This window comes from Protomyctophum bolini, assembly GCF_963924005.1.
Source record: "Protomyctophum bolini genome assembly, chromosome: 4".
NCBI lineage: Eukaryota > Metazoa > Chordata > Actinopteri > Myctophiformes > Myctophidae > Protomyctophum > Protomyctophum bolini.
In genome coordinates, this window is record NC_137865.1 from 7,257,360 (window position 1) to 7,274,011 (window position 16,652).

Sequence of the window (16,652 nt, forward strand, 5' to 3'; positions counted from 1 at the left end):
ACAATTTAGACAAAAAGTGTAGTCGCTTACATAGGCCCCTCCCACTAATATTGTCAGCCAATTACAATGACGTTGTTTTGTGCCTGGGTCGATGTTTCTCTTTTTTTAGCCCCGTCTTGGTCGATGTGTCCTTCAGATCGTTAAGTGGAAATTCTCTAACGCTTGAATAATTAGTCTTTTGACCCTTTGCTACAACCTCGGTCCAATTTCCCTTGACTCCTTGACTCTCTTGAAAAGTAATTTGAAATTTTCTATAATGATTGAATAGTTTGGTCTTCTGCCCCTGCAAGGGAATGTATGTCTTTATAAACAATTGTAAAGCATAGATTGGTTACGTAACCAACAACAGCCAATGCTACTACAAACGTTATGCAAAGCTTGGCCAATCACAGCGGAAGGTAGGTTACCCCGGAAGAATAATAAAGTGTTACAATAACTATAGTCTGGTTGCCCTTTGGGCAACTACACTAATAATACGTTTTAAAACAAACTAGTATTTCTGGGTATAATGTATGTGGATATCTGCACAATATGAAATAAACTGTCCAGAACATTGAAGCTATCGTTTGTCAACCTGTGGATATTTAGAACAACAAACTAATGCATTTCTAATAGTCAATAATATGATAAGGGTCCTGCTATTTCAGATATAAGGTTAAGGAAATGAATACAAAAAACTAGCATAATTTGTATTGTTGACCTATTTCTCCCATAGTGAAACTTTCGTTCAACTTTGACCCCTCTATCACATGTTATGGACACAAAAAACTGTTCCGTGTGATAGAGGGGTACAAAATGAACGAAAGTTTCACTATGGGAGAAATAGGTCAACAATATGACGCTATAGTTTTGTGAATAAATTTACTTTTAATGCGTGACCTCCTGTGCCCCCCACAAAATGACCGGAACTACCAGAGCAGGGACTCCCACCACGGGACTCAGGCAATCAATGAATACAGTTGCAATCACTATATTAATGGTATTTCATACAGCTTATAAATTAAAACATTCTGAACTAACCCTTGAACCCGCCAAAATAATCATAATGTGAACTGGGGACATCCCCACCCTGATATTTAAGCACTTGGAATGGAGTTGAGGCATTACATTTAGTAATGCCCCCACCCCTAGATAGATAGATAGATAGATAGATAGATAGAGAGATAGAGAGATAGAGAGATAGATAGATAGATAGATAGATAGATAGATAGATAGATAGATAGATATATACAGTAGCTAGATAGATAGATAGATAGATAGATAGATAGATAGATAGATAGATAGATAGATAGATAGATAGATAGATAGATAGATAGATAGATAGATAGATAGATAGATAGATAGATAGATAGAAACCCTGGCATTTCAACAACAAAAAGCCCTTGACAAAGAAAAGCTTGTGTTTCAAATTTACTGTGGAATGCTGCAGTTTACAACTCACTCATACCAGCTTAATGCAACGCTGTTCCTCCACATCGCTCTCTTTCCTGCTTTTTAATCAAGGCACAAGGCGAGACGCGGCAGAAATTGCGCAACGTAAAGTTCACTTTTAATCCTTTGATGTTCCAAACCGAGCACGCTAGAACAGAACGGCTTAAGCCCGAGATACAGTAAGTACACACACGTACACAAGTTCCCTTTCATGTACTGTAGAGTTTCGCTCTCATTTATGGTTTATGCAACATAGTTTTGTCCATACAGGGAAGAAAAGGTGATAAACAGCCTTGTAAGACAAATGCATGTATTTTACCAGACAAAATAATTGATGCAACAAAACAAGTGGGACCTGAGTCACATTATCATGATCTCACTCCATCTGGCACCAATCTGGTGCGTTTCCTCTCCCCATGGATGCATTGCCTTTGACTAAGAAAACACACAAACAGATTAAAGATTCCATACTTTAGCGCCATGAGCAAAGCAAAGCAAAGCACACACAGCACACGTCCTCAGTGTCAATTTAACTGAGATTACAAATGCATTTGGCAAGTACATTTGTATATTCTCAGAGTAACACATTATGGATTAATTCCCACAGAGGGTTTTGTCTGTGTGTAGGATGTGGCCTAAATGCACCGGCACTGTTAACTCGTCTGTTATCTCGAACTCTAACAAACACATGGCAATGCAAGCCAAGGGGGTTGTCTGTGCTGCTAACACGCAAACCTGCAGGTATTTTTAACGTGCAATCAATGAACCGCCAGGAGATAATCCTAATCCATACAGCCTGTACCGTTTGAACCGTTCAGATACCTGGGACGGCTCAGTGGTTCAGAAGAATGTTTCAACAGCGTTGCCATTTCATGTCAAAAGGGCACCTGAGAAACTCAGAAAAGCATTTGAAGTTTGCCTTTGATAGCAATTATAGATTGTACTTTATCACACGGGGGACATGCGTGACTTTTTCTCCCTGCATGACAGACGCCCTCATGTTGTATATACGCTATCTGTATTTCAGAGCCGCATTTGCATCAAAGCGTTTCAACTCCTGTCTTCACTATGGGATGTTTGTTTATTTGAGAGCTGCCTATTTTTCAGGTTTTTGCAATCATCCCCATTGTCATTTTCATGACCTGTAAGGGGAAGAGAATATAACAGCGGGAATTAGCGGGGGGTCATTCAGCCTCGTTTACCTGCACAAGGCAAAGCAAATAAACAACTGGCTGGCGGTGTTACAATTATTATTGGATAGCTTTTTTTAAGAAGGAAAGGAGGGACACACTTTATCTAGCAGGAAATGAGGCGCTGAGAGGTGGCGGTTGTAAACATGCCTGCGGTCCGACAGAGGGGAACGGTGACAGTATGGTATCAGTGGCGCACAGCCCTCTTCCCCTCCTGCCCACCGTGATGGAAGGCAGGCAAAGGGCCCCGTGACCCCGCGGGCTGTGGTGCGTCCTAGACGCTTAATTACCCTCATTAATAACAATTAATTGCATGTGGAAAGGCCTTTCCGATGCGCGACCCTCTGGATGTACACGCCGCCGAGATGGTGTTAATCTTTGTATCTGCCAGCTGACTCACTCTGCCCTTCTGCGACTGGAAACATTTAGTCACCTCTCTCTCTCTCTCTCTCTCTCCCCCCACATCTGGCTGTTATAGCGCCACCATGAGGCCGATTTTTCATGTGATCAACACAAATCAGTTCCATCCTGATTGGCTACGATTGGCATCTACAGTTTGCATGACTGGCCGATTTACAACAACATGGCTCAAATCATGAACGCGGCGTGCGTTTTCCGTGACTTTACACATGCACATTCCCACTATACGCCGAGGAAGAAATGCCACTTCAAATCAGCCTCATGGTGGCGCTATAACAGGCCAAATCATGTTTTTAGTACCTATAACTGCACCGGGTCTGTGTACAACTTTGTATGCTCACTCCCTAGCGGCCAAAGAAAAGAAAAACCTTTGCCCTGCATTTTCCACATGTGCCTTTTTATAGCGCCACCATGAGACATATTTTTTTGCAAAACACATTTCTTTGCATCACTCGTACAGATTTGATCCATACATCACGCAAATCGGTATACACCATCTATCACAAACACTTCCTATCCTCCTCAGTCCTGGTGGAGACATGTGCCCCGAGGGGCACTTTTTTCCAGTTCTTTGAGTCATTTTCGCCTCCCCGTCTCTTCCTTTCCATTTTCTCTTCCCTTCTTTTGTCACCATTTCTCTCCCTCCATCTTCTCTCTCTCTCGCCCGGGGGGGGGGGGGACCGTGTGCAAGTGTTGCAAGAACTGGTGGCGGCCCGCCTTAGGGTTGAGCACGCCCCTCGCCTACTCTACAGAACAGTGGACTTCCCAATCTTTCCTCTCGCCATCCCTCCCTCCCCACTGTCTCCCTCGAGCTTCTATCGCCGTGCGGTATTGCTCTCCCTTTCCTCGTTTAATCCGTCTTCCTATCAGCGTCCGCCCCCTCCATCGCATCTATCTCACTCTCTTTCACTCTCTGTGTCTTTTTCTCTCGTGGAGGAAATCGATGCTACCACAAGAGGCGTGTTTAGCTCCTTTATGCCGTGTGATTTATAAGAGCCAAAGGTCACAGGGACGTGCAGCCACCGCGTTGATAGATGTGTCTGGAAAGGACTGGAGCAGTTCAGACCAGTCGTTGGTCCGACATGTGGAAAATGACCCGATTAGGGTTGGCGAACATGCGTTAAAGGACCACTTCATCATTTTTCAACCTATTTTCATATAATAGGTCCTCACTAATAATCATGAAACAATGGCGCAATGTTTTTCTACTCGGTCTGTGTCTCATAGGAGGGCTGTGGGCAGTTCAGTCTTCCAGTGACATCATCGATGGGGAATCCAAGCTAATAGAAACTGCAGGCTTTCTAGTCCTGAAAAGTTGCAATGCGAAAATGGAAGCCATCGTTCTCACGATAATGAAAATCTAAACATTTATGTTTAAGAAGCTTGTTTAAAAATAAATCTGCCTAATGATGGTTTCTAAACTGCCCACAGCCCTCCTATGAGACACAGACTGAGTAGAAAAAAATCATGCCATTTTATCATGATTATTAGTGAGGACCTATTATATGAAGATATGTTGAAAAGTGGTGAAGTGGTCCTTTAAGGTTGGCAAACATGCACTGCTTGCGGTTATGGTTTGGTTTAAAGATGGAGTGCCATGATCTTTTTCCACCCTAAAACATGATCATCAGGTCTTATTGTTATATAAGGAGGAATAATGTTTTCGGAAAAGTGTACAGTATTTGTTAAAACGTTGATTTTATGTGGGCACCCCCACCAGTTCATTAAGTATGCCTGCATTTGCCTGGTGGGTGGGTGGTGATCCACCTGAACTTAAAGCCGCACCCACAGTTTTCAAATGTATGAGCACATTTGAGATTGCATTATATTCTGAGATGTATAGTGTATAGTATAAGTAACAGTACTGACATTTGGAAATACTGTATTTAAGTACAGTACTTTACACCACTGAGCACATGAATGCAGAACAGAACAACATGAAGACAAAATGTGGTACAGTAACGCCGTTCTAAATCCCAAACCTGTTAAAGGAGAATTATACGGATTAACCATTTCATTGCCTTAATCTGATGTTATTATGTCCAATAACGAGTGGTACAGGTGAAGAATTACATAACTCCATCCGGAGCGCACCGCAGCTTTGACCGTGCGCGCTGGGTCTTAACCCATTCTGACCTGAGATCAGATTAATACGAGGTTTCCACTGGACACACACTAGGTCTGATTAACCCATTCTGACCTGAGATCAGATTCTAAAAAAATGTCAGTCGTTCTTCGATTCTTCAAAAATAGCAGACCTACAAGCTCGTAGCGCGCCACTCGGTGGCGCGCTACGAGCTTGTAGATCTGCTATTTTTCAATAGCTAAAGCATAACATGATGCTAAACACCAAAACGGGTGCCCGGTCAGAATGGGTTAAGCTAAATCACGTATTTTGATTGCTCGGAAATTATTATTATTATTCATTTTTTTCGACAAATCTGTCTTTCATAATGACCAAGTGTTTTTGGTTGTTAGATGTAATACAATCAGATTATACGGTGAAAAAGGCACTGGTCCGGGAATTTTCATTTATCTCCATTTGATATCGCCTCTGCCGGGTGGAAACCAAATTCTAATTCAGAAACAGCAAAAGTACAGTAGCAGATCTACAAGCGAGCTGGCAGATCTGCTATACTCTTGATGCTTTGGTGTGACGCATGCGGTATGATCAAGTAGGGCATTGATTTACGAAGTAAATGGTGATTCCTTGATACATAAAGCAATAAAGTATATACATGAACACAAGCAATTTTGCTTGATCGATTATAGTCTACATGAGAAACAAATAAGTCGGTTAGAGGTTCTATATACATTTGAGTTATATATCGGTTAATTGGCCAGCCCTATAGGAGTCAGGACACACACGTGTGCACATGTTCTCTCTCTCTCTCTCTCTGTGAGTGGGATATTGGAAAAACTGAAAACACACACACACACACACACACACACACACACACACACACACACACACACACACACACACAGGTGGTCAATGACCCGGGTTGCTGCTGACTCAGCCAGTTTGTCTGGTATAGCACGATATTACAGTGCGACCGGTGACAGGGCTCAGATAAAAGGGAACGGCGTATATACAGTGGCCTCTTATCCTCTCCTCCTCGCTGCACTGAAACTCGATCTGGGGCCTGGATAATAAAATCAATTCGAGCCTCTCTTCTTCCCATGCTCTCTGACAACATGGGATGAAAGAAGAGGAGTAACCAGAGGGCCTGGCATGTCTCCCCCGACAGCACAATATATACCGCCGACGTCAGAGAGAGAGAGAGAGAGAGAGAGAGAGAGAGAGAGAGAGAGAGAGAGAGAGAGAGAGATGTTCTGGTGTTTAGTGATCTTCGCCGTCTGGTGGAAACCTTGTATGTCCAAAACCATAATGTTTCAGGACATGGGGGAAAGAAATAACCTGTGTTCCAAATTCCAATGGATCAAATAAATTCGGTGTGAAGGCTGCATGACGTCACTGCTAAAAGCAAACATTAATAGTCCATAGACTTGGCTGTAAAATGACGGGGGGGGGCTGTTGATTTTTGGGGGATTGGGTGGTGATGGGTGGTGATCCACCTGAACTGAAGCCGCACCCACAGCTGTAGTTGTATGATAAAGGGGGAGGGGTTAGGGGAGGGGCTGATAGTGTGTGGTGTGTTTATTTCATTGGCCCCGTTGGACTGTCAAGGGTTCAGCCTCCAGGAAGAAACCCTAAATACAAAGTTAATACACCCATTGCACATAAAAACGACTCCAGGGTGTCTAATGAAGTATACTGTCACCTCATAGACACATGAAAAACTGGAAAAATACAAAAATGGTCCATCTTTAAAAGTCCATAGACCTGTCTGCCACATGACGTCATGTCTGAAAGCTGCTATACGTAGCTAGGCTATAGGTAACTAAAAGGTGCTAACTACGCATATGTTCGTAGACAAGCCTCCATTAGAAATGTATGCAGAAATGTATTGGGCTCAGGCAACAGCCCAGCTATATAGTGATCTTAAATCCCTTTATTTTACATTGCTTTGTGGTAATAGTACAACATAAACATTAAAGAGACTTGGGTTTTTCACTGTACAATACTTTAAAACAGTTGTCATGTTGTGCGCACGTGCTTAAAATACAGTAGCTCTTATTTGCGCCGCCCTCGTTGAAAACAATGTATTTCCAACTCCATCTTGTCCCGGTTCAGGGCTGCATGAACAGCGCTCAAGCATCTCGGTTTCCGCCCCCCCCCTCAATATTGTAACTCTTCTATTAGATGGCTCTGGAGCGGAAGGGTGGCTTTCCTTTTTTATATTTCCTTTAATATATTTTTATTTTTTACATTTTTTCCCCTCCCATGTGGGGTCCTTGTTCATGTCAGCATATACATTTGTTAATACATAAGTCTTAAGGCACCCCTCATTTTCCTCCCGTCCACCCACGATGCCCACCCCCTCTTCTCCAATGCAGAGACAATACTGGAAAAGGGGAAAATTACAAAAAAATAAAAAAAATAAAAAAGAAGTAGGTGTGCTTATGCTGCCACCTAGCGGCAGCAATGCAATTAATTTAAGGAACTACCGGAGGGCAAACCGACCATGTCATGTCACTATGACTCAGCCATAACCAAAACAATCCAAATATGGAGTGTGTTGTCTAACCATCTGTCGTCACAGCCTCAGGTGCAAACAAATCAATCAGCACCATATATGGGCAGTGCAGAGATCTCCATAATAGTGGGCAGCGGTGGCCGAACGGTTTGCCGAGCGGTCTTGATATCAGAAGGACGCTAGTTCGTATCCCCGGACCGACACGTTAAAATTACCACCGCTGAAGTGCCCTTGGACAAGGCATTGAACCCCTAACCATGAAATGTTCTATGAGCAGGGCCTGGCTGTAAACAAGTTCTTGAGCTTAGTCCAGTTACCCTGGGTAAACATGGTACCTTTCCTTTCCTTTGCTGCATATGGGCATATTGGTTGGATTGGCAGTGCTGCGTAGGCCTCTAGTAAAAAACATACACAAGATATCAGATCTACAACCTCCCAACACATCGTGATGTGAGTGACATGCTGGAAGCTTGTAGATCGTCTATTTTCTCTACTTTTTTGTATGACAAAGTAGGGCATTAATCTGCGGACAAAAAAGTAAATTTAGTTACGGTGATATAACGTTATGCCCGAGCATTTGAGGTATACAAACGTGCAACTATACGTGTATATGTACATTAGGGTGCATCACCATTTGCAATTTTAACTTCCTGATTTGTTCCTTTGATAAAATGTCCCACTTAATGTTGTTATATGCAAAATATATTTTTCAATATGATTTAGAGGTTTAAATTTGGGTAAAAGTGCAATTGTCTGTGCTTTTAGAACTCATTTTCTATTAACATGAGTCACATGACATTTACTTAAGAATAAACATTACATTTTCATTGAAATCATCATTGACAAATGTTTGAAAATTGAGTCTTAGCTCTTTTCTGTGTTCATGTTCAACTGGCGCTTGAAGCAGCGAAGATTAGGCTGCTCACAGCGGCAATGCTCAACTGCTTGCCTCATCTCCTAACCTAGCCGTAACCGCAAGCACGGGAGCAGACGCTATAGTCCGACATGCGGATGAATGTCGGACTAACGCCCCGTCTGAAAAGTGTCCACCTCCCTTTCAGCATCATACGCGACAGTAGATCGATCACACCGCAAAGTGCTGGAGGCTGTCAATAAAGTACACCACAAGCAGTGGGCATGTCGTACATCCAGTCCCTTCTTTCCCACACACACACACACACACACACACACACAAATAAAAAACCTGTTCTGCATCATCAAGGTTTACATTTTGGCTGCCCACGCCACTGCGGTTACACGTTGTACAGTCAGCTCTGCAGGGCTGTCGGAGAACATAGCATGCATGGATGTGGAGAGCTAAGTGATGTGGAATCGTTTGTGAGAGGTTCCCCTCTGGCATCGGTGCATGTCACACCGCGCAGCGGGACAGAACCGCGACGCCTTCTCTATTCCTATAGCTTGCCGCACTCGGAGCCGGCGTGCGCCTTTGTGCGACTTCACTCAACTGTATTTAATGTGTTGTTTCCTTTCTTTCTCCCGCTGACAAAGATGTAGGGTTTTTTTTTTTTTCGTGTGTGCGTGTGTCTTCAGTTTTTTTTTTTTTACGCCTTGAATTCCCTTGTTCTCGTTAAAAACGGGGAATAATCAGATGGAGCTCGCGCTGTTGATGGATGAATATATCAGCGCTGAGGTGAAGTCTGTATTCTATAGTGCGGCTAATCTAACCAATGTGGGGCAAGACATGGGGGGAGAGAGAGAGAGAGAGAGAGAGAGAGAGAGAGAGAGAGCATAAACAAGCAAAGCCAAGGGACAATGAGGGAGTGATGTACTGGAATGACAGCCTCGTAATTATTGTCATTACTTCATGTCGTCGTGTCAGAAGAATGAGTGACGACTGGCGACAGACAGGCGCCAGCCCGGACGTGTTATACTCTCCATGACGGAAATGGTGTTTGGAGACGTGGGGGGTGGGGAGGGTGGAGGGTGGAGGGTGGGGGGGCACAACACAAGCACACCACGAGCACGTTGGATAAACACAGATGCGGGAGCATAACCACAAAGCAAGGCGAAGAAGAGCAGTCAACCCGAGAGACAAGGAGACACATTCCTGTGTGATGTATGAGAGCCGTTTCACGGATGACAATGTCATTATAGCGGAGAGACGGGCGCCTCCATGCGTACTGTACGTTCAAATGAATGGGGAAATGGAGCTTCTAGGGGAGTGACACGCATGCACGCGCACACACACACACACACACACACACACACGCACACACACAGATAGAGGCACACAACATCCTACAGCATATGTATCGATCTATACACAGTGTTTAACATCTCTATGCTTTTCTTTGCATCCACTCCAGACGGCATGGAGATATTACCCCCATAATAAAGGGTGCGATTGTAACGTACGCTGTAAAGTGCTTTGGTTTAAGGCAGTATACAGTATATACAGTAGATGCACTGCTACAGACTCGGCGCGTCTTCATCATCCTCCTCCCCCCGCCGGCCGTGGCGGACCTGCGGCCACGGCTTTACACTCGCATGTGCCTGGATTAATACACGAGATTAATCTTGTGTATATTGAGTTTGGTGTATTGAGACGTGTCCTTGTTGTAGACGTTGACGTTCAAGCCGCCTTTGCAGAAAACTATGGCATCGCGTTTATTACGACCCTTGACCGCAACATCTGCAGGGGAAATAATTGTCGAACGACCCTCGACTGCAACATCTGCAGCGGAAATAATTGTCGAACGACCCTCGACTGCAACATCTGCAGACAGTCACACAGCGCGGACTAATGAGAACCGTTTCCGGAACCGTTCATAAAAAAAAACGATGGAACCAGCTCCGAATCCGCGATCTCGGAAACCGGGTCTGAAACGGACCCGGTTCCGAAGCCCAACCCTATAGTCCCAAAGTCTGTTAATAAAGTATTCAGCGATCAATAAACAGTATATACTATTTTCCAAGTGTCTGTTTTCACAACTGAATGACCTGGATGATGAGATGAGTACACAAATTAAATGCAGAAGTTTTATAATATTTTGCTGGTGAAAACGATTAAATATGGCATTTTTATGCCGATTGTATCACAAATCAACTCTTCTGGGGGTCTCTTTCTGGCACATGATGGCGGTCTGCGGCCAAGTATAAATATATCAATTTGGGGGTCCATATGGCACAAAACTGTTTGAGATGTATCAGTGTATGGGTTCTGGTACTGTGATGGGAGCCCAGGGGAGGCGGAGTGGTCCATGCCAAGACTTGCCAAGTGTCTTGTTGCATGAGTTGGAGAAGAAAGGCAGGCATCTTGTGTCTGCGCGTCTGTTTATCCGCATCAGACCTATATAGCCATGAAGGAAGGCTCACCAACACTGTGAAATGTGAGCAAAGGCTGCAAGCCTTGGAAACACTTTTGTCTGCGGTGGTTGTGATGCTTGTTTGGTTGTGCGTTTACTATTTAATGCGCGTGCGTGCGCGCACACACACAAACACACACACACACACGCACACGCACACGCACACGCACACGCACACGCACACGCACACGCACACGCACACGCACACACACACACACACACACACACACACACACACACACACACACACGTTTAACTTAATAGGCGATAGGCTGGACAATGGTTTTAGCAGTCCTGGGACCGCATGATAGGCACATGAAAGGAAGAGGACCAGACACGAAACAGCTGTGTCACAAACTGTGGAGAGCAGGGGGCTGGAAGGCCAGATTGCATGCCCATTGAAGTACTGTAGACTGCAGAGGATTTCACTCTCTACAACGCCCCCCAGTGCACTGGGCATCACAGGATGAGCCACCAAGAACACCACTGAAGCAAGCATGGGGAAAGCCTGGAGATGACTCTGGATCCGGAGAGGAGGTCCGTGGAGACAGAGAAGTAGTATAAATGCCGCCTGGACACATGAGCCTGGGGTCACCTGGGCGAGGATGTCTAGATGTTGGTAAAGACCTGAGATACACCCGTATGACCTCAGCACTACCTCAGCAAATCCATATCCCAGGGGCCTAGCATACTCGTGTGAAACGGCCATCAAAAGCAACATCAAAAATTCAAAATACAAAAACTTGCCTTTAAGGGGAGTTGTTGTGTCATTAATGTACCTTAGAGTCCCCGTCCCCCCACCTTATATTTAGCCTAGCACTGGAGGTCTAGAATTTGGGGTCATGTGATCAGTGACATCACGTCGGTGTATACTCTGCAGGTCAAATTATGAAACAGCATTGGAAAAAAGCAACCCAAAAGCAGAGTCAACTAGAACTGACTAGAGTCTGAACAGAACACACCGTGGCGGAATACCCGCGAGAACTGTGACCGACCCAAAACAAAAGACTATAGGTACAGACTCAGTGAGCACAGTCTTGCGATCGAAAAAGGCTATCATATAGGCAGACCTGTCTCCCAAAAGGACTAAAGCACCCACTGCACACAGAATGAAGTGGAACCTGAGCTACATTTCCTATAACGGTCTGTCCACTGTACCAAGACATCAGAGACAAATACTGTATACTGCACGGATTGCATATCGAGGAGAGTTTGAAAACATGACTAATGACGAAATACTCCCATAAATGCTGGACAACGTACAACAATGATTCATGAGCTGCTGTGACAGGACTCAGAGAAGGATATCAAATGGAACACTATACCAAGACTACCAATCATATACTGTACATTTTGTTTTGATTGTATTGCTCCACTTTTTTGCTTTGGCAAAGTAAACATGTTTTCTCACGCCAATAAAGCCCTTTGAATTGATTTTTTTAGTTTGTTTTTTCCGCTAAAAAGTAAACTTCTAAGCTTTGACAGTTTTGTCTCATTTCATAGCCGCTTGCCAAATGCTCCATTGGCCAAATAATAGTTCCCTTGCCAAACCAAGTGCCGCATTCCCAATCAAACTGTCAAACACGTTGCCTTGGGTATATGATCATCTTGTCAGGTGAAATAGTGCGCATAGCCGAGTGCATAATATAAACAGAGAATTAAACGCTGCATGTGTAATGCATGAAAATGGTGATTGCATAAATGTCTCCTTTCATGGCGCATAGCACACTACAAGAGTTAATTTGCTGCTGCAGTAGTGCTGTACGTATTATTGTCTCCACCAGGCCGAGTGTTTTTTGCACTCCGTTCGTGTGTGTGTGTGTTTACATTTGGCAATGTAAAAGTTTGTTTTCTCATGCCAATAAAGCTCATTTGAATTGTATTGAATTGTGTGTTTTGCACTCCGTCCGTGTGCGTGTCCATCCGTCCGTCCGTCTGTGTAGAGCTAATCTCCGGCACCGTTAAAACCCGGTCAATGCCAAATTTTGCACACACTCCCTGGATGCCAACGATGAACCTAATATTATTTTATAATGGCTGAGAGGCGTTATAAGTTATAAGTTGGCGCACCAACTTAAAGGAGAATTCCATGCTAGAAGGCTTTTTTACCTTTCTTACCTTTCTTTGTAGTATTAGCACAACACCCCATAGCCCCATTCAATTCCCATTCAATTACATGCAATTCATTTAGGGCTTATGGTAGGGGAAATAGCCAATAAGGAGTTTTTGCACAAAATAACACCTGGACCTCTTTGGTGGGGGGACGTAACAACTACAAAGAAAGGTAAGAAAGCCTTTTAGTATGGAATTCTCTTTAACATGTCCAGTTGCTCCTTCGGTCGCCATTAAGGCGTCTTACGGGTATTTTTGTCTTGGGTCAATATTGCCTCCTTCATTCTGTTGCCATACTTCTATCGGAGAGTAAACTGTGATCGATTGCTGAAGGGGAGCATGCTGCGTCTTCTGCTCATTCCACACGCTGATGTTGAAAGGAAAATGTGTGTGGGAAGTCAACATCTTATCCACTAGCCTAAAGGGGAATTCTCCCTTGGCCGGGGGAGATATTAGGCTTTGTGTTCATCAGGCAGAGGCTCTTTGAGTAGGCTTGTCACAATTATTACATAATTGGCTAATCACAATTATTTTTGCATAATCTACGAGCTTACAGATCAGCTATTTACATGTTACACATATACACATACAGAACCTACCTGTGCATTTCTTTGGACTGCCGGGCCTCTTGCCGTGCATCCCCAGCTTGCAGCCAAAGTTCTCCTCCCAGAACTCGGCGAACCACACGTTCCGTCGGTTGTTGGAGAGCGAGCGACTTCTGAAGTAGCGGTCAAAGGCTGAGCATGTGAAGAAGACATGTCGAGGGAGGGAAGAGTATACGTTAGAGAGAGATACGGTATAACATTTGTATACAGTAGAGAAGATGAGATTGCTTGCCAGATGCAACTTGTAGGATTTTTTGCTTAGGTTACATATATTGCTGAAGAAATATTGTGGCATTGGATGAAATAAGCTCTTATACTAACTGTCAGCATTATTAACTGTGGCTCAGATGACATATGCCGGCTTCAGCATGTCTGAGTCTCGTTAGAAAAGGCAGCATACTGTATATAGAGGGGAGTACATGAGAGTACAGTATGCACATAATATAGATGTCACTGGGATCTCACTCACGGCTCCATTTGCTTAACCACTATATGCACTCTATGTAACTTTTTTTTTTAAGAATACATTAAAAGTTTGTCCAACCTGTATGGTAGGCTATGTAAATACAATATAACAATTATACAATCCCTGCTCTTCTATTGAGACATTTAGATAGTGTCAAAGGTCACCTCGACACAGGTTCTGACATGAATGGACCTGATGGTCAAGATTCAATTTATCCCCTGAGCAAGCAGGCAGGCTCAGTCTATATTAGCTCAATGGTATGACAGCACTGTCAGCACAGGAAACCAGGTTAAATCCAGGGTAGAAGAGGAAAGTTAAAGCTTTAAGCTCTGTACTTGTTCATGTGATCTGTTATTTTTTAGTGGCGCAACCACTCCTACAACCATCAATGTCCATGTGTACCTATGTGTATCTGAGCACCAGTATATGACTATTAGTACCTGAGTAGGGGCGCTGTGCCAGAAACAGAGAGAGAGATAGTGCTGCTCTATCTCTATCTCTCTATCTCTATATCTCTCACTCAGTTCACACAGGTGTGATTTTTAATGAAAAAGAAGAAAACAAAAAATGTATGAACATTTGTGCAAAAATACTGTAGAGACGCCAGGGTTAATGCGTGGTTAACATACAGTACATGTTTAATAAAACTGTAAAATTATGTATTTTCAAACACATTAACCGCCTGCCTCCCCACCAGCAAGGCATTTTGTCATGCGGGGTCAGATCAACAAATGGAATGAATTCTGTACTAATAACTTTGGGGCAGGCCCGTCTAGAGTTTGAATGGACAGGTATCAGTCAAAAGGGAGACATCGAAGAGGAAGGACGGGTGGTGTAGGATGAACATAATATGGAAAGTCAGAACATGTCAGCTCCATATATGGAGATCTAAGGGTTTGAGGTCAGATGTAGAGTTTCTGGCCGGCTCCATATATGCAGATCTAGGTGATGATTCAGTCTTCTCCGTGTATGGCTATCCAGGGTTTGATGAGGTCAGTGTCGTCATCTTCACATAGACGGCCATATATGGAGCGTGTCATGATTCTTGATGGACTGACGGCTATATATGGTGGCGTGACATGTCACGAGGCGTGATGGACTGACAACCATATATGGAGGGTTTTGCAGGTTTTCATTGTAATCTGCGACCCACGGTCGCAATTAATGACCAGATATCATTCATTAGATTTACAGAGACATGGATCCCTGTTCATTGGTCAATCCTATATGAACGTTGGGGTTCATATAGGGTGACATGGAAGGCAAAGACCTCAAGATTCTGATACATGGAACCTTGTGAATTCAAATTGTTTAATTATTATGCGGCAAGTGATGGTCAGCTGAAAAGCCCTCTTCAAATGTGTGATTAGAATGGAAAAGGACAAACTCTCTGAGAGGGCCCTCTCGGTCTACCTCTCCTTCACTTTCTCTCTCAATTAGATGACTGCTGCTGGGGGGCAGGATCAATACATGTCTGTATCTCTCTTAAGTTATCTAGCTTCTATCTAGCCAGCTTGAGTTACAATGAGCCTGATCCAAACTGCTGCGGAAGTAGGTTCTGATATGCTCATTTCATTGAAACACTTCAGCTCAGAATGACCATTAACCATTTATTGCAAAGCTATTGCATTTAGTGTGGCGGTGTGGCACTGCTCATGTGGTATCATATCAACATTTGATATCTCAGATTATCTGTGCACCGAGACACAGCTCTGATATCAACAACAAGCCCCAGAGCAGAGCATAACAAAGACATTACATCAACAGCATAACTTTCAATGCATTCCATATATCACATAGATACTGAACATTGATCACATGATCATAATCCATAAAACACATTATAATCACGGATACCCATAACATAACTAGAAGATACCACATATAGTACAATCAATAAATCACATGTATAATCACAGAATCACCCATTACAGAACTAATGCCACTAATTAGACATTTCAAACGTTCCTTCACAGAGATACTGAGATTTGACAGTTTATAGCGGTCGAAAGTACTTGCGCGCTCTGCTTGCGCACTCTAGCCATTCATGGCCTACTAGTGTGCAACAAGCAAGTATGCACTCGACAGAGTGCAGTTCTAGTTGTCTTCTGTGTTGCTTTTCAATGTGTAATTTTTATATAGGTATGGTATCTAAAGAGCACAAAGTACCTTTCTGAACGTACCAAGTATCGTGAGACTTCCCACCGTTTCCGGTCAGCCAAATCTCGCTGTTAAGATCCTCAGATAAGATTATATACTGTGCACTCTGTGCACATCGAAAAGTAAGTGATTAGAAAACAACCTGTGATATGTCTTCTTTTATATTCTTGAACCGATTATATGACAAAGGTCTCAATTGGGAGGCGCTAAAGCATTTCAACTTCATTTCTGCTTCCAACCGTTTAAACATGGTTTTTCTTTGCCGTTCCTAAATTCAAATTAGTTTAGACCATCAGCGGAACTTCACTTTTTGGATACAATGTGCAGAAAAGGGTAAGCAG

At 43.5% G+C, this 16,652-nt stretch overlaps 1 protein-coding gene across 1 annotated transcript in view; it reads right to left on the reverse strand.

Annotated features, from left to right (window-relative positions):
• The window catches only part of LOC308314286 (metabotropic glutamate receptor 8-like), a 245,923-nt gene that overhangs the window by 93,560 nt on the left and 135,711 nt on the right, over nt 1-16,652 (reverse strand). The window contains exon 5 of the mRNA XM_080761827.1: nt 13,680-13,817. Within this exon, the coding sequence (XP_080617953.1) occupies nt 13,680-13,817 (138 nt within the window). The remainder of the gene's footprint in view (nt 1-13,679; nt 13,818-16,652) is intronic.